The 18940-nt window shown below is 46.5% G+C and overlaps 1 protein-coding gene across 4 annotated transcripts in view; it reads left to right on the top strand.

Annotated features, from left to right (window-relative positions):
* LOC104148925 (C-type lectin domain family 4 member D) overlaps positions 1-18940 on the top strand; it is a 53216-nt gene that overhangs the window by 18772 nt on the left and 15504 nt on the right. For 2 of the 4 annotated variants that reach the window (XM_068955328.1, XM_068955356.1), the window contains exons 7-8: positions 2852-2919; positions 4969-5109. In XM_068955328.1, the coding sequence (XP_068811429.1) occupies positions 2852-2919; positions 4969-5109 (209 nt within the window). Of the gene's footprint in view, positions 1-2851; positions 2920-4968; positions 5110-5674; positions 5705-6399; positions 6456-18940 lie in introns of those variants that run through there. The other 2 variants (XM_068955339.1, XM_068955347.1) reach the window with 2 other exon arrangements.

The following is an 18940-nucleotide window of genomic DNA, read 5'->3' as shown; positions in this document are numbered from 1 at the left end:
ACAATGTTGGCAAGTTCCCTGTTGTGGACTGGGTTACTGGTTTCAGGCTTGGCATAGGGACTTGCCAAGACTGAGTCATGGACATCGTTTCCTGTGGTAAACTGACCATCTTTTGCAAGTCTCTCTGATCAAATACCCAGTGGCTAGCCCTTTGCTAGCAAATTTCAACAGAGTAGGCATTTTCACACACACATTCACCGGGGAGAATAAACACAGTGGAGGTAGGGCCAGTAGTATGTCCTGAAAAATTGCCTGAATAAGTGCAAAAGGAGGTTGTTTGAGGTGGAGTGATACTACTCTTCAGCTATTTTCTTTTGCCTCTGTAAGGTTCGCTGTCGCAATGAGCCTCTTGTGAAATGTCCTGGCAGAGAGATAATGAAAAATCCCCCATCCCCCCATGTTGTGGGGAACACCCATCATTTGGCTTTTTCTGCACACCAGATCAAAGACTGTGAACATTGCCCACCAGTGTGGGAGCTGCCCTGATGCAGTCTTCTGTACAAGAAGAAGGCTATATTTGTAGCCATATCTGTAATGTGAACTCTTGGTAGGGAAGAGTAATACTGTGGCAGAAACAATGAACCGATGAAGGAGAGCCAGTCCTACAGTTGCAGGTAATCACAGACCCTTCCTTTCTGCCTTTCTGTGGAAGAAGGAGGAGGTGGGGGGAGATACAAGGTGAGGTAGACAATGGGTGTGGTACAGTGTCTGGCCTCATAGAGATCGTAGGGAAAGAGGGAAGCAATGGATGAGGGAAGTGGGGAGTGACTGGACTGGGAGAAAAATCCTTTTCCCAGGATCAGGGGGAGTGAAAGTCAGACAGACTGTGGTCTGTCTTTCCCTCCAGTGGTTCTTCCATAAACAGTGGAACTGAAGAGTGCTACCATACTAGCATAATCCAAGCTAAACCACCTGGATCAAAGTCAAGTAGAAATCATTGCTCCCATCTTTGGTGTCTCTAAGGAAGACCAAGCTAAGGCTCTCCCAAGAGCTTCAAGGTTCCCTCCCCCCCACCCCCTTCTGTGGAAATGATCTTCTCTGTGGCTCTGTCTATGCAAACATTGAGCTAGACTATCACTCCTTTGAGTAACTCTGACTGTACACGATTGCATAAAAGGAGCAGGAGGATAGAGCCAAAATAGAGCAGCGTACATGAAAGAAAGAAGCTCTAACGAGAGATGGAGAGGAGGGAAGTATAGAAGTATAGTTCAGTGAAAGACAGGAGTAATGGAGGGCAAGAAGGAAGGAAGTGTGCTGGGGGAAAGGAGGTGTAGCAGGACAAAGGAAGGAGGAGTGAGAGTTGAGAAGAGTACAGATAGGGCTTGTGATAGAAAGCTCAGCAGAAGAGCAGCTTCAGGGCAGCCCTCATGCTACCCTGCTCTGTGGATCTGACGCACTTTTAATGAAAGGCAGCAGTACCTCATTACAGTGCCCTTGGCACTCCCTACTCCTTGGAACAAGCAAGATTACCAGCAGACTGGCAGGGTACTCAATCTCCTGGGTTTTCTTGCCTACTGAGTCTGGGTTGTGGGTTTCCCACTCTTGACTTGCTTTTTTTCAGTCTGAGCAGAAGAAAGAAGCTGCTCCAGGCTGAGATCTTGGGTCTTCCTTGTTTCTGTTCTTGTCATCAAAGCTGCCTTTGTAACCATTTGCCTCGGTGGGTTCTAAAGTCTGTTAGTTCCCCTGGGATAAAATAAACAGTCAACTGTCTTGTGGCAGGTGGAAAAACATATCCTGCTCTCTCTGCCAGCAGGTGACTGCCTTTCACCAAACAGTCTGTTGTGCTGCCCTTCTACCACTCTGCCCTCTTAGCTGAGGAATAAGGTTGCTTCAAGAGTCAACTGTTCATTCCCTGGCAGAGCCTTCCCTTCCTCTCAGTTCCCCACCTGCCTGAATAAAGCCAGGTCTGGATGAAACCAGTTAGCTCCTCCCCTCCCACCACAAAGGACCTGGGACACTAATTCTCTTTAGTGTCAGAGGGCATCTGAATAGGTTTCCAGAAGATTGGTAGTTGGATGTCAGTTCTCCTAACCATATTGCTGGTCTCTCAGAGTTTCCTGTGACACTGCCTTGCAGATAAGGAGCCAGTATGGAAACACTGGTACCAGGGCCGCCCATATTTTTGCGGAGTGTGGGGGGTGAATCCATCAAGATGGTCCAGTCACATCCCACCCATAACTGCCTGGAATGACCAAAACAGAAATATGATGCTTGTACTGCTCTGGGGCATAATGCTGCTCTGTGATGATTCTTCTATGCTTCCTTTCAAATCCTTTGGGTGAGGCTTCAACACTCAGCAGTTATACCCCTTGTTGAGAAGGGTAAAAGTGGAGCTTTAAAGCCACAAAGCACAGGAAGATTGAGAGGGAAAATGTGTTAATATTCCACCTTTTTTAAGTCTGTCCCATTACTTCTTTGACCCTTTCCTGCAATGCTCTAGCATCTCTGAGGCTTGTGCAGACATGACAGTGGAACAGCTGCACCTGAAATCCCTCTCCTTGAACCTGCAGAAAGCAATCTAGCAAATCCCTCCTGTCACTGCCTGGATGTCTTGGCTGGGTTTTGTTAGCTAGCAAAATGAGTCTCTGAGCCAGCAGAGGTGAGAGGAGCTCATCTGATTAATGCCTGCCTAAGGGAGGAAGTGACCAATAATGGGGAAAAATGCCTACTGTTTCTCTTCTCTATGTTGGATACAGTTTTCAAAACTTGTGAAGATAATAGCGAGTCTCTGGTGGAGGGGGGCTCTCAGCCAGGAGGCAGTGGACAATGCAGGTTACTCATGAATAAGGAGGAAAGGATGACAGTAGCATCTTCTCGTTCCTCTCTTCCTATTTCTTTTCCATCATCAAAGCTATGACCAGTAGAAGACTCTGCTCCAGAATGCTACAGAGTGGCACTGTGTCCCCAACACACCTGCAGGTAAAAGTGAGTGATACTAACAGCCCCATGAGTGATGCTATGAGCCTCTCCAGAATTTACTCTGCTGTCAGCCTTTGAGGTTGGGAATGTGATTGTCAGCCAGCCCTGGATTGTTTTAAAGGAGGAAGCTAGAAGACTGAGGAGAAGAAAACGCTGTGTGCAAAGTCTGACTTAGGCTGCTATGGAAACATGTTCTGGGCCAGTGGAAGAGGGTGGATTGCTCCAGACCTGCCTTTGATCACCCTTTCCCACTCCTTCCCTCTCTCTGGCCCTCACACAACCTCTCAGCTGCAAGTTCAACTTGCTGATCTGGCTGAAAGCTCTTCACCCTTTCTGTAAGGGTTGGTTCAAGCCAGCTCCACTCCTTGAGCCTCCTCACTGCCAATCCACACACAAGCATCATGGCCAGTGAGAAGGTAGGACTGGGAGTGGTGGGAGGATGCAGCTATGCAGTTTAGGTTGGCTGGAGATGTGGGCTGGAATCACATATGAAGTGACAGCCATGACAAATGCTAGCATTCTTGCAGTGCAAATCCCAAACTTCAGCTTATAGGTCTGTTTTCTTTTGTGCACTGTGTTCAGAAACAGAGTGAATTTTGTTTGCACAGAGGCTGACCCCTACACTGTGGGTACATCTGAGCTAGCTGTTCAGACTCCCTTTGCAGTCTGTGATAAAAAGGTGTTTGTAGGGATGAATTAAGAGTTGCCCACCTCATCTTATGGTGGACACCTATGGAAGGTCAAACAAGCTGTACTCTACACGTATCCAATTTGCTTCTCCCTGTAAAGAGACCATACTTAGCTCCAAGAAGCACAAGCATATCCATTGAACAGCAGACAGATCTTCCTAACCAACGTGCTTAAGCATCCACAAAAAATTGTCCAGTGTTGCTTAGTCATGCGGGCAAAATTCAGCTTTCATATTGTGACATTAGGATTTGAATGGAAAAGTTTCACAGGGTACGTGATGGCCAAAAGCCATCATCCAGCAGTTCCATGAAAGGTCAAGGTGGGAGACAGAGAGATCCAACTTCCTCAAACTGCCTGAACTGAGGATTTTGCAGATTTGCTGGTACTCTCCAGGGTAAGGGTGTTTCTTCCTGTAAGTGTATACAATGGTGACCCTTAGGCGGATCTAACTTATTAAATAAGAGTACAGAAAGGTTAACAAAAGCTTTGCTAGCCATTCCACTCACTGGACTCTACTTCTCCCATTTGGTGGTGAGAAGGGGATCTGAGATTCTGTGCTGTGAAGGCAGCTCTTGAAGGATACAGGGTTATCTATGTCCACCTTTAGCATGTACATGGTGTGCTAGCTTGCTGTGGGCACGCTGGAACATTGGCTTGACTGAGAGGCATTGTCACTGCACGAGACTCTACCCGGCAAGCTCCTGACTGGGAGACCCAAGAAGAGAGTCCCTGTGAGGTCTGAGATCAAGAGCAAGCATCTTCAGGTAACATGGGCAAGGGTGTAACTGTCTGGTGACCTTATCGGATAAACTTTGCAGCATGTTTGCCTCATGCTTTGAGAGAATACATGTGGGGTTTTTTTAATCCTCGTGTGACTGTCTGGCAATAAGGCAGATATCTAGGAAAATCTGGGTTGTGTAAGGAACTGCCTGTAATGGCAGCAAGGCTGTGTCATACCACTTTACTGTACATGCCCGTTAATCTGTATGAGTGAAGAGTTAAGCATGTGGACAATGCTTCTCTGACAGAAGTATCCTTGAAAGAGTGAGAGACAATTGCTTCCTACCTTGCATCTTCAACTGGGTAAGGCAGAAACTGTGTCTCTCACCAAGTGGAAGTTGAGCAGACGTGGCAGAATAGACAGAGAAAAGAAAAGGTACTTCAGGTGAGGACCTTGTGACAGGGGTCTGTTAGGCTGTGGATAATCCTGCCTGCAGTGAATGAACGAGAGCACTTGCCTCTGTCCAGATTAGAGGTCTGGTTAAAACCCTTTCCCAAATACCTGGAACTTTACACTGAGATCACTGAGATGAAGGATAGCATACCTTATTCAAAAATGGGCTTTTCTTCCCCTCACAGAGGAAGGCCGGACATGCTGCTCAATGGATTGGAGACTCTTTCAAAAAGGCTACTACTGCATGTCAGCTGATAAGATGTCCTGCACTGCACTGCACTGGGATGGGCTCCCACCTGGTGGTGACTGATACAGAAGCAGAGCAGGTAAGTGCAGGGGTGAGAGAGGTGACACAGCAGCCCTGGGATGCAAGTGCCAGCCCCTAAAGGGGACTCCAGAGCCCCTCCTTGCCCCTGCAGTGCAGCAGGGAATGTCCTCTCTGGGTCCATTCAACACTGGCTCTCCTCTGCTACCAGCCCCACTCCACGGGGATTCTTGCCTCTCCTCTGACTCCCTCCCCTCCCTGCCCCCTTTGACTCATGGACATTGCATTTTATCCAGGACTTCCTCTTCAGCTCGGTGAAAAAATTCTTTTACTAGCAGCTATGAAACAAAATACTGCATAAGCTTGACTGCTTACAGAAAAGGACAATGACACTGGGTGGATCAGACTCCATATAATGAAAGAGCAATGAGAGTATCCTGTAGGGGAAAGGAAGGACTTAAAATTTACACCTCTTTGTCCAGCTGACCAATATGTTGTGTAGGACACATGTCAGAAAATGGTGTCTGTCCCCAGCTGCACTGTAGTTCAGGGAGCCATGATCAGTCTTCTTTTCCTTAACTGGAGTTCCAGATTTCTGTCACAGTAATGTTCCCTTTCTCTTCCAGAACTGTTGCAGTTGACTCTATCTCCCGTTTTCACTCATGTCAGTGCATTGCCAAAAGAGGAATTTTTGTTTACAGGTTCTGGAAACCTGGAGAACCCAATTTACCCTTTGTAGAAAAATGTGCTGCAATTCACGTGAAGGGAAATACAGGCTCCAGCACTTACAGTAACTAGAACAATATACTTTGCTTCATAAATTGCTTTCAAATCTGTGAACGGGTAGCCAAATATGTCTGAGGAAATAAACTCCACTGTGGATAAGGGACCTGGAGGAGCACCCTTGAGAAGGGGTAGCTCATGAGGAGCTGATGGAAAGGCTGGACTGAACTCACACAAATGCCTTTCTTGCACTGTAGGAAGAGCAGAACTGTAATGGAATTCCAGCTCTGAAAGACCTCAGTTCCCTTCTTCTCCCTCTCCCTCTTCCTCTTTCCAAGCTGAAGATCAGTCCTGGACAGAAGCTCTCAGGCTGATATCAAGGATCTACTGGGCCCCTTCCCACCCTCCTCTTTCAGACACAGCACATTGAGTCTGCAGTATTCTTTGACTCTGTCTAATCATTGTCTAAACAATGCAGAAAAGGCCCTCTCTCTGCTTTGTGTATGGAGGCTGGTCCTACAAATCACTGGAGCAGAGTCTGAAAGAAGAGCATTGAATGGAGAGTTCCTCTAAAGGGAATTGCTTGTTCGTGTCCTATCTCTAAGGTTTTCTCCTTCCTTCATTTCAGACCCTGCTCCTTATGGATAGCTGGCAACCTTGATAAAGTTAAAAAAAAAACAAACAGTAAGTGTTGATCCTTTTCTTTCCTTGAAGCTATCTTTTGAGTGACCAGTCCCAACCCTAGCCAACTCACATCCTATGCATGACAGTATGGTACTAGAAAGATGTGAACAAATGCTGCTTAACAGGCATGTAAGTGGATACTTCCTACAGGGGCTGAAAGCCCCTGAAAATTGGAAGTGGAGAAAATGAAGCCTGCTCTCCCCTAGGAAAGGATATCGGTTCCCACTTGGCAGGAGAGAAAGGAGAAGGAAAATCAGCTCCAGCTAGAGAACATGCCCCCTTACAGAAGACTCCTGGCAGGGATCTACCATACTGCAATTCATGGCCCTGCCCTTTGGGGACCTCTGTGATGCTAGACTGCCAGTCTTCTAAGCCTCTAACTCCAGTGATGCCATCATCAAAGTAGAAGTGGTGTTGGCCTCAGCAGGGCCTGCACCAGCCAACAGGCAATAATCACTACTCTCCCATGGTCCGCAACCTTCCAGTATTTGTCCCATAGTTCAAGGATTGCAGAGCAGTTAAAATAGCTCTTCCAGGCTGTCAGCAGCCAGCCTGAGCTCCCTGCCAGCCTGGAAGAGAACTGAGAAGGAGGAGGAGGCCTGTCTGTGTGATAAGTTCTAGCGCTGCATCAGAGCTTTTCCAGTCTCAGAGGCAGCAGGGGAAGAATGGAGACTGAGCATCTTGTGTCATTCAGTCCTAAGAAGAGCTGGGGCATAGCATCCTGAGGGATGGCTCTGGAGCGCTAGCTAAGCAAGGGATGCAGAGGCAGGGAGAGGGGCTAGAGCACTTTCAATGATTAGGCCTAGCCCTTAACTGCATCCTGTCAGCTCTCTCCCCTCTCTAGCTCAGATAGACAGTGTGCTGGTGTGCCACAGCCTACGCAGGCTGATGGTGTTACCTTAGATGAGACAGCATCTTCCTAGCCACCACTTTCCTGTGACTCCAGGGTCCTTCAGGTCCACCAGAGCATGATGTGGAGCTTGTTTCTCCACCAGATCTTCTCTCACCAAGGGCCCCATCCACTGGGGGCCCCTAGTATAGATTTGGCAACAAGAGATCTGCTTGCTCTGGTGAGCCCAGGCCCACCTGGCTGAAGGGCAGAGGGTGTGGGAGGACTCCAGTGGGAGAAGGAGGCCCTGTCCCAGGGAGGGACATCACTGCTGGAGCAAAATCTTTTCCACTAGGACTGACAGCAGGGACTGTGAGAGCTGCAGCTGCAGCTGCAGGAGTGCCTTCACCAGGAGCAGCTGGAACAGATCCTTCCCAAAGGGGAGGGTTTAGCACAGGACAGCAGAGGCTTTCTCCTCCCAGAGACAGGCCTCTTGCAGTTCCTCCAGCTCACAGGGAGGCACCTCCTTCCACCTCTGCAGTGTCTCGGTTGACTCTGCTGACTGCTCTGGGCCAACCTGGGCATTTCTAGTAGCTGGTTACAGCTCCAATGCACAGAGGCTGGAGGGAGGACCCATAGCATTGCTATCAGGTGTGCTTCGCCCTCTCTGGCCAGTGGAGGTAGACTCAGCAGAGTGAGGTGAGAAGTACAAAACAACCTGCTTGACTGGGCTGGGTGAGCAAGGCCAGAAGCCAGCCAAAAGTAGTTAGGGCTGGGAGTTATTCTTATTTTCATGTTTATTGCTGTCTGGAGGGCAAACTGTTCTGACTGTCTTGTGTTACAAACGTCTTGTATGAACACTGCAGACAATAGAGTCTCATTGGGGCTGGAGGTCTGGCTGTACTGGACAGAGAACATGGGCTGGAGACCTTTAATTTCTATCCTAGTCAAATTCTTTATTTTTGAGATGATTTCTAGACACATCCAAGGAGTTGGCCTGTATTTCATATTCCTTCTCTTGTTATACATATTTCCCTACACCTGTGCTGAGATTGACCAGTTAGAAAAGTTTTATATCCTTGTGGAATGATTTCAGACAGACTGGAAAGAGAATGCCTTACAGGACTCTCCTATATCATTTCTATGTCTCCATGGCGTCTCGCGGAGACCACTGAGGCCTCTTCTTTCAGGGCTGATTCCTGGCCAACACCCAGCAACAACCTTTTCTTGTACTTTTGTATCCTTGGGAATACCTTCTACCCCTCCCTCTCTCCCCCCCCCCCCCGCCAATGCAAGCAGAGTGCAGATATCACTCGGTCACTCACTTTTCCCTGAATGCTAGGGGAATGCTCTGCTGTTCTGGGGAAGGGAACAGGTTGATCTCCAGAGGGAGAGGGCAGGTGGCCACAAGTACACGAGGGAAAGAACGAAGGGGAGAATACAGGACATGACAGCCAGTGACCTGGACCCAGAAGCATGTGGGAAATATGCTGTAGCCAGTATTCATATGCATCTGTCAGGCAACTGCTAGCTTTTTCCCTCTGCCTTGCTACTTGGCAGAGGTGCAAATAAGCCTTGGAAAAGCAGTGGCAAGCTTGAGAGTCCAGAAGGCTTGATCCAGGCCCATGCGTCCCCTTCCTCCCTGGGCAAACATCCACTGCTGGGCATGAAGAGAATTTAGCAAGGCAAGGAGAGAGCTTTGTGAAGATATTCAAGGGTACAGTGATTTATAGAGACTGAGGCAGATATTGCCAGATGAGGCAGGAAGGGGCAAGGCAATGACATAAGTGGGAAAGCCTGGCAGAGCTACAGCGCTGGGGATTGAAGGTCCCAGCAGTAAATGCTTAGACCATACTGCACATTGCGCTTATCTCCCAGGAGCCCCTGCTCTTGGATCCATACCTAAGGCTCAAATGAAGGTATAATATGGTTCATTAGTGTACTCTGTTTCCACAGACTTCTGTAGTTATCCATGGTCACTCACACAGCACACTCCACACTGGCACAAAGGCAAAATCCTAAACAATGTGACCAGTGGAGCCCCAGTCAGCAGGAGAAAGGTCTCATGGCTGCATGCATAGGGGAGTTCTGAGGCACATGACTGGTCAGGACAGGAAGGCCGACAGCACCTGATCTGGAGGAAACACAGAGGTACCTTGTATGCCTGACAGGTGTTTGGCTAATGCCCATAACGCATGTCTTGAGGAGTGTGAGGGGCCTGGGGCTGTGATGTCAGAAGCTGTAGGACAAGTGACTTTTCATCAGTTTTGAAGGCCTCGAGCAAGCGCACAGGCTCTTAGAGTGTGAGTAGCTTGTAGGGAGTGACTTCTCTTTGGTTAACCCTGGGACTGCACCATGGCAATCCTTGACGGCTTCTCTTCCCCATCCTTGCTCCACTGGCCATCACTCTGCTGTTGTTGCTCCAGACACTGGATCCCACACTGTGAACAATAGGAGCTACCATCAATGAACGTTTTCTGGGCTATGAGGAAGATGCTGAGCAAGCATCACAGGAAGAGCTGTGTGGAGGTCAGTAGCTCTGAGCTAACTCTGAAGCTCTGGGACTTTCCTGGAAACCTTCAGGCCATGTGAAGGCCTCACCACCAAACACTAGCAAATGGCATTGTTGGCTCAGCAGAGAGTCTGGGGCTCTGGACCTGAGCATCTCCGGAGACCAAAGAGATCCACAACTCTATCCCAGTTTGCTCCTCTGCCAGATTGTGTAACTTCCCCATTAGGACTGAGAATGAGTTTCCTGGCCCTCCCTTGAGTTGTACATCCTTGCTTGGTATATGTGCTGATAGAAGCAGAGTTGGCTATGTTGTGTTTGGTGTGTTCCTTTACTCTTAGTGTCTCCAGAGCGTAAGGGAATGTGAGAGCATCTGGTTCATTAAATGTTATCAGCTCCAGGACCTTTTCCTTTCAAAGAGAATAATAAATAATAGGGAAAGTGATAAACAACACACAGAGACACCAACCTGATAAGCAGGCAGTAAAGTAGATAAGGAAGACCACAACTCTTTAGCTACTAATTGATAGGTCATTAAGAAACTACAGGCATAGCTTTGAAGAGGGTCAGCCTGGACTTTGTAACTGATAAGAAGGGGGAAACAAGACCAACATAAGTATCATGGATACATTGTGGGACTATGCAAAATTTATCGAGGAATGCTTAGGGAAAGGATCAAAGGGGGAAAAAGGGGAACTAGGGAGTAATAGGGGAGGGAAACAGATGGGGGAAGAATAAAAGGTCATGGCAATCAGGAAAGGTGCCTGAGGAGTGGAAGAAAGCCAGTGTCTCTCCAGTCTTCAAAAAGAGCAAGAAGAGGACCCAGGGAACTACAGGCCAGTCAGCCTCCCCTCCATCCCTGGAAAGGTGATGGAGCCCCTCATCCTGGATGCCAGCTCCATGCATGTGAAGGGTAAGAAGGTGACTGGGAGTAGTCAGCATGGATTCACCAAGGGAAATCAGGCTTCACCAACCTAATAGCCTTCTAGGATGGAACGACTGGCTGGGTCAACGAGGGGAGAGCAGAGGATGTTGTCTGCCTGCACTTGAGCAAAGTTTTTGACACTGTCTCCCATCACATCCTCCAAGGCAAGCTCAGGAAGTGTGGGCTAGATGAGCAGATAGTGAGGTGGATTGAAAGCTGGCTGAATGGCCAAGCTCAGAGGGTTGTGATCAATGGTGCAGAGTCTAGTTGGAGGCCTGTAGCTAGCGGTGTGCCCCAGGGGTCAATATTGGGTCCAATCCTGTTCAGCTTATTCATCAATGACCTGGGTGAAGGGACAGAGTGCACCCTCAGCAAGTTTGCTGAGGATACAAAACTGGGAAGAGTAGCTGATACCCCAGAGGGCTGTGCTGCCACTCAGAGGGAGCTGGACAGGCTGGAGAGATGGGCAGAGGGGAACCTCCTGAAGCTCAACAAAAGGCAAGTGCGGAGTCCCAGCATAGCGAACAGGCACATTGTCTTGGAGGTAATAGAGAAACCCAGAATGATTGATGAGGGTGTGTGAGGAACAGATGATGGTTGCTGCTAGAGCGTTCTCTCTGGGCAACTGATAGGCAAACCTGCTCTTACGGAAAGGGTCAGCGAGGCAGGATGAAGGAGGTGGTGGCCTGAAAATGTAAACCTGAGTTAGCTCTGGAATTGATGAGGGAAGCTCATGGCAGGGCATTTTGGAGTTTTGGCAACAAGTTGAGGACAGGGAAAGAGCCACAATGACATTCACTTCTGAGCATACATACCCTGCAGCTGAGCCACAGTCTAGCTACTGGAAAAGTTTCAGCAGTGGTTCAAACCTCGACTGGCTTCTGGATTTCCTCCTACAAAAGTGAGAAACTTTCTTCTGTGCTTGATTGGTGAGGCAGCTGAATCTTCTGGACTGACTGACCACACAGAAGACTCACTGTAGTGCGCTGGGGTTAGTATTTGTTATGTTTCCAGTAAGAAAAGCACTCAGACTTCATAAGGTATTGATTAAAAAAACATCTATTGGAGTTGACATTAGAAGGAAAAAGAAGATAGTAAAGATTATTGTTCATCCGTTCAGATGCTGGGAACCTTGAGTTCTGCAGCACTAGACAGGCCTCCAATTAGGACATAATATGGCATACGGCACAGATCCCATCCATGAAGAGGTTCACCATCGTTTTGATCTTTTGAGCTCTTGTAGAATTTTCTGAGAAGAAAACAATTCTATTGATCATTTCTTCTGTCAAACAAAAGCATGTTCACGTGAGAACTTGCTGCTTCACTTTAAGATAAAGACAAGGACACTCCAGTGGTGTAATCATTGGTACCAAGTGGGAGCTGGCTACAGGCTTCTCCATCACAAGTAGCTAGCTAAGTTTATTCTGTGACCAAAGGATATGTGCAGCACAACACAGGCCTGAAGGCCAAGGTATACGTGCAGCATCACAGCACAGCACAGCGCAGGCCTGTGCCTACTCAAGTTAACTGTTAAATGGATCACTAACTCCTCAATGTACAATAGTCTTCTGGTTAGGATCACTACACTCAAGGAACCTTGTAATCACTATGATAGTTGCAAATTCATCTTGGACTAATAATCTCGCCACGGTATCATTTCAGCTAATAACCTTTGATTGTGATGAGAAGAAGAATTTTGCATTAAAAGTTTATAGCTCAGCTGAGCGACCGCCAGATAATTCTTCACAGATTCATTTGGCCTATTAACATTCAACCACTTGCCCATTTCCATGGAATAATGCCGTCTACACAGTGAAGGACAAGGACTGGTGTTTTCCAGCTGATAAAAGAGGAAACATCATAACTATGGAATGTGATCTAGTGATCATTAAGAGGTTTAAGAGGTTTCCCAACAATTTTGAGAATATTTGCATAAGCATTTATAATAAATAGCCAGATGTTTAATATATTTGCTCCACTCATTTTATTTCCTCTGAGCATGCTTTTTGGGGGTCCTAAATGGCTGCTGGACCCTAAGTAGAATCCCCCACACTATCATCCTCTAGAACCTTGTAGATAGGGAATGCAGTATCCTGGTAGGTATTCTCACAGATGTAAAATAATGAAAAACCCCTCCTCTAATGTACTCCTCTCGGGTAAGAACTCTTTGAGACTTATCTAAAAGAGGTACCCTTTCTCCAGCCTATTAGAAATAGGTGTAGTGTCTCAAGTCTGTTTGGTACAGGAGGCAACAGATGTCATAGCAAGAGGTAGAGGCAAAAAAACAGCCGTGTGCACAGAACTTTCAGAAAGCTTCAGAGGGACAATCCCTGAATATGAACTAGGAGGTTTGGTTGAAAGGGCAAAAGTTTATCAGATTAACATGCTTCATGGTAGGATCTGCAGTCTTTGTATTCAGGTGAGCATCCTGGCCAAATCCCAACTGCCTGTCATGATAAGACCTGGATGTGCACTACTCCCTGACGCATTCTTGTTTCCTTTGGAAAGAAACACAGGTTTGAGAATAGGGAAGGAGCCATAGTGACATACATACCTGCTATCCTGCAGCTCAGATGCAGTCTGAATGCAGCAAAAATTTCAGCAGTGATTCAAATCTGAACTGGCTTCTGGTTTTCCTCAGGTTCAAACCCTGTGATGCTCAGCCTTTGAGAGGTGCTCTCATCAGCTGGAAACCAATCAGAAAGCCCACACTGGAAGGACAGCCTGGGAATACACCTCATTCCTCTGCATATGTGCTCCTTCCTGCAGGGAAAAAGCACAGCCAGGTCTCCCTGCTCCCTCAATCTTACCCTTCTCCAGGAGTCCTTCAGACAAGGTTTAAAGGAGCGCTCTCATTCTGCCAATCTTTCAAAGGTTTCCCAGTGGGAATATTGTGGAGGAGGTGGTGGTGTTTCCTGGTAGTTATGCCCCACCTACTCAGACAGCAACATAGGGAGAAAGTGAGGTCAGTTTCCTTTCTGCTGCTGGCAGGCGCAGTGCTCAGCAAGACACAGGAAGAAAATGCTTGCATCATTAGGGAGAGAGAGAAGCAAAAAATACTGTAGTCTGACCAATGCAGGTACTACCATCTGGCTTGTAGGATCACATGGGAGAGAAGAGGTGGTGCAGGGCCTGCTGCAGTAATACTATATCCACCTGCTTAAAAAAATTCTCTATTGCTTTGGTGAACACTGGGATCCAATGTGCTGCCTTACCTTCCTTCTCTCTTGCTTAGGGGAGTGACCTCAAGTCCTCCAGGAGATCACAGCAATTAGCACTGACATTGCTTGGTTAGGGGATATGTAAAGTGGTCAGTTCATAATTCTTACGGTCAGGCTTGCTAATTACAGCTGTCCACTGTGCTTGCTGCTCTCTTCATGTTTAATTATGACAGATTCCTCTTCACAGGATACACTTGATTGTCTGCAATAAATGATGATCCTTGACAAGCCAAGGGATGAAATGAAGCAAAATGCATGTTTTTTTACAACAGTCACTATCTCTTTTTTAATCACTCTTCAGTGAGAATTTCCTCCAAGGATCTCTGATCTTTTTTACATGAAGCAGAGATTTCCCACTCCTACTTCTTACTTGTTATTTCTTTTACCTATGACTGGATAAGCTAATACAAATTGTTGCCACCACTGTGGGCTGTCCAGACTAGCTGGGAATGACCAGGGATTTCTGCTGCAAGGGAAATTTGTGTACGTTCCCTACCTTGAATGGCTCATCATCTGTCATGTGGTGGATGGACTATTCTAGTAAAATCTTTAAGTCCTAGTGTTTGCATTGCACAAGAAGACAGTGGAGACAGGAGATGCCCAAGGCAGAAGTGTGTTGTGGGACAGTGTATTTTATATGCACTTTCTAGCCTCTTGCAAGGGTTTTGTAACTCTGGTTGGGATATCATCTGAAGAAATTCTCACTTTGGCATCTCATTCCTATCTCTGTGGTGTGGTTAACTGTTCCTTCCGTGATCCTGATGCAAGTTTCTGTGTGCTGTGGTTTACCCTGGATCATATTTTAAAAAAAAAAAAAAAACTGTGTCAAAAAAACCCTTTTTTCTTTTTTTTTTAATGCAGAGGAAAAACAACCCTCATTCTTCTCACAGATCACTGTCATTAAATATAAAAACCAGTATCAGCACCACACAATAAGGTCTGAGCTGTGGTGGGGGGGGAGAGGGGGAACCATATGGTGAGAATTTTGAGGAAGCAAAAAGATGTGGAGGAGAAGTCAAAACTACTTGCGCACTCTTTGCTGGGGAAGCCAATTGTCATGCAATGTAGACCTAATCTGCTGGAAGGAAGGCTTACAGGGGAAAAAAACCTGCCAAAGATTTTACAGGAGAATAAAAGAAACCATGAGAAAGGCAGTCTTGAGATGCTGATTCCCTACATTAACAGGTCCATCAGAAGGTTAACCCTTTCATAGCTGCAAATATAAACTAATAAACACACCAGTATTATCAATTTACAGTTCTATTATTTTTCACACTGTTATATGCCATTATGCAGCTACCATTTAGCACTCTTAAATCTTACTGATTACACACAACTGCTATTGAATTACACTTCCATTGTCCTTTTCTCTATCTTCCCACACCACTTAGTTTTAGGATGCAGTTTTATCCTACTTTGCTCTAACCTCTCACATCAAGTCTTTCAGACATACACCTGATGGAGAGACTGGCAGGTTATCAAAGAGGGTTCCTGGCAGTATTCTGATGGATTTGGGTCCTCAGGTCAGCCTCAGTACTGTCTATAGGTGTCCGTATTTCTGCCATTGGAAGATCTGCCTTCCTTAGTTCTTTGACTGATTTTATACTTAACTGTCCATTTTTTTTTTCATTTTTGGACCCACCTTTTTGCTATGCTTGTACTAGTTACATATTGTTTACCTCACACACTAAGACAAATTATTCAGCTTTATACATCTACCTGGTGTACATCTACAAATAAATACAAGCACTTTCCTATTTTATATGCAACACATTTTTCACATTCTGGTTTTGTGCTCACACAACTCCTTGCTCTCTCTTAGCTGCTTAATAATATATCATCTCCCTTGACATGAGGAGAGGCTAAAAGAGAAGGGACTCTTGCCTGGAGAAGAGAAGGCTGAAAGGGGAATCTGATCAATGTGTTTAAATTTGTGATGGGAGGATGTAAAGAAGATGGCGATGGGCTCTTCTCAGTGATATCCAGTGACAGGACAAGAGGCAACGGGCACAAACTGAAATGCAGGCAATTCCACTGAACATAAGAAAACACTTTTTCACTGTGAATGTGACTGAACACTGAAACAGGTTGTCCTGAGAGAGTGTAGAGTCTACATCCTTAGAGAAAGTCAAAAACCCATCTGGATGCTGTCCTGAACAACTTGCTCTAGGTGACCCGGCTTGAGCAGAGGGTTTGGACCAGATGATCACCAGAGATCTCTTCCAACCCCAATTATTCTATGATTCTGTCACATGCTTTTGGAGAATCTCCTGGTTTCCTGCAGAGGCCTTAGCTTTTTAGGATACCCAGTACTGCAGCAGGATCCCTTGCTCACGGCAAGTCGCCTGCTTGTCTTGCAATGTCACTTTAGACACTGTGAAGGCTTACATTCACTTGAAAGTAATTGGTACCTGCTGGTGGAGAATGACGTAGTAGTGGGAAGCTTGTTGTGGTAAGAGTAATTAACTGCATGAGGTGAGACCCTGAAGTTTTACATTGTAAGGGTCCTCTACACAGCAGAGTTGCCTCTGGTTTGAACTCTGCCCTACCTCTGCACTCTAATCCTACACACTGCCTGGATTGGCCCACACTGACTGGTTTAAAATGAGACAGCTGCTCTCCAAACAGGGCAACTCAGGTGTGAAAGGACTGGATAGGAATAGAGAAAAGAATTAATTCTTAGCTAAGATCTGCCCTAGCACGTAAGGAGGAAGAGTCTGAAGCTCTTGGTTTTGCAAACTTGATCCTGAGCTCAGATTCTAAAGGCAGTTGTGTGGTACCCAGCAAGTACCAGGCAAAGAACCAGTACCAGAAACAGCACAGCATCAGACTGCAGCGGAAGGAGTGTGTGAATTAAGCAATCTATTTCTGCTAGAAAGGGATCTCTTGATCATGCAGCTAACTGATGGTCTGTCATAGACCTCAAAGGAGCCATGAAGGCCTAAGTGGACTTTGGCAGAGGAATCCTGAGGGTGAGGAAGCAATGCAGTCACCTTAGAAGGTAGTTGCTGGATATGATTCTTTCTTAGCTACAGCTTCTGCACTGTGAGAGCACATTTTGAAGCTGTGCTACTATTTGGTACCTCTGATGAATCATAGAGTACTTCAGGTGGGATGGCACATCTGAAGACGTCTATCCCAACCTCCTGCTAACTGCAAAGGCAGATGAGGTTGCTTAGGTCCTTTTCCTGTTGAGCTGGACAGTCTCAAGTGACAGATATTCCACAGCCCCTCTGTGCTGTGGAAGCCCCACCTGTTCAAGTGCTGCTCCACTCTCAGGATGAAGAATTTGTTTCTCATGTCCAGCCTGAAGTTCCTTTCTTCTGGTCATGTAACTCATGACCAAAACTCCTTTTGCTGATCGTCACTGTGCTGACATGGTAGGATACAAGGGAATGTATGAGGTTAATGAGCTCATGAAGAAGGAATATCTACAGTCTGAGCCTTCTTAATTCCTTTTACACTGAACCATCAATACATGTTACCAAAGTAGCTAAATCTGTCCACCATTTTGCAAAAGAGAAAAAAAAAAAAATCTCTTCCTCTCCCCACCCCAAGCAAATATAGGAGAAAGCCTCTGCAGGCAACCAGTTAAAATTTGAGGCTCCTTTTAAATCACCTCAGAAAATAAGTTACTTCAGACTTTTGCTGTGCTAGTTGCTCAGTGGCTCAAAACTAAAACCACTGGATAAAGCTGTTTCCAGCTGTGGAGAACTATGAGGGTCAAACTAAACACCTGAGATACAATTGAGTTCAATTCTCCTGCTGTAAGGATCCAACCTAAAATTAAATATTTGCTAGAGAAAAGATCACATCTGAGCAAGGCATAGGAGCCTTTGGAATATGTGTGGGGGGGCAATATTTCTTGACTGGAAAAGGAAAAGGGGCTACAGACCAGGAGCGGGGGAACTGTCAGAGCTGTGTGAGGAGCTCAGAGCTAGAACAGTGGGCAGTCTGCAAGGCAGACCCATGGAGGTTCCTTGGACTGCAAAAAGCAGAAAGGCAGCTATTTGAAAGGGAGAATGCCACAGAGCAGCGCTGAACTTACTCTGGATGAGTAGAGTGAACAGTACCACTGCATTCCCTGGGGAAACAGCCCACTGCTGACCCCTAACAGTGTGAAGGGACAGTATTTTTAATTATAAAGTAGTTCAGCAGAGGAGGAGCAGGCAGATCAGTAGTTGGCACAGAGTCGTCATGTCTCTGTCATTTCCTGTTCAGACAAAGCTGTTGAATCAGCAGCATTCACACAAAAGCTGCTAAATTTAACAGTATTGGCTGCTATGTAGGCAACCTCATTTGCCCTGCATTGCTTCTCTAGCAAATCTGTGTTCAAGCACACCTTCTCCAGAACGGTTTGGGGTAAGCTCATAAGCAGCCTCTGCAATGTAGGTTGGCCCTCCTGCACTGCCACATCTTAAATGTTTGAATTTTGCTTTAAGAATACTATTTGGCTTTTGTTTTCAATACGGGGAATATGGCCACCTCAGCGTCTCTTCTTTTGGCATAGTAAAAACAAGGATCCAGGCCATCCCCGAACCCTCTCCCACCAGATTCCCTCCAGAGAGGATCAGGGTCTCTCTTGCTCTAGCCCCACACCCAGGAGCTCCAACAAATCCTTCAAAGATTAATTCCCAGAGTGTCAGAAATGTGACAGATTCTCAAGGAAAAGCAGGCAGTACTCTCAGTTCCTGTTTCCATTCTGGTATATTGTTCCTTCCACATGCATAACAACTCACTTCTCCCTGTCTGTATGATTAAGTACGTTCAGGTACCAGCCTCTGTGTGGAGGAAATGTCCTTGCATCAAAAGGGGATTACTATGAGCATGAAATTGCAACGCTGTAGCTGGTGAAGGAAGGGAAGCAACTCAGCCTCTGAATCACTCTGAAAGGTTTCCTTTTCTCACCCTGAGAGGAGCTGATAGTGTCTCCCACAAGTCTTCTCTGTTACAGCAGAAAGACTTCATTTTGAGTAAGGAGAGTGATCTCTTTCACACATG

Source organism: Struthio camelus, chromosome 1, assembly GCF_040807025.1.
Source record: "Struthio camelus isolate bStrCam1 chromosome 1, bStrCam1.hap1, whole genome shotgun sequence".
Taxonomy (NCBI): domain Eukaryota; kingdom Metazoa; phylum Chordata; class Aves; order Struthioniformes; family Struthionidae; genus Struthio; species Struthio camelus.
Note: the sequence above shows the minus strand (reverse complement) of the source record. Positions and strands in the feature narration are given on the sequence as shown.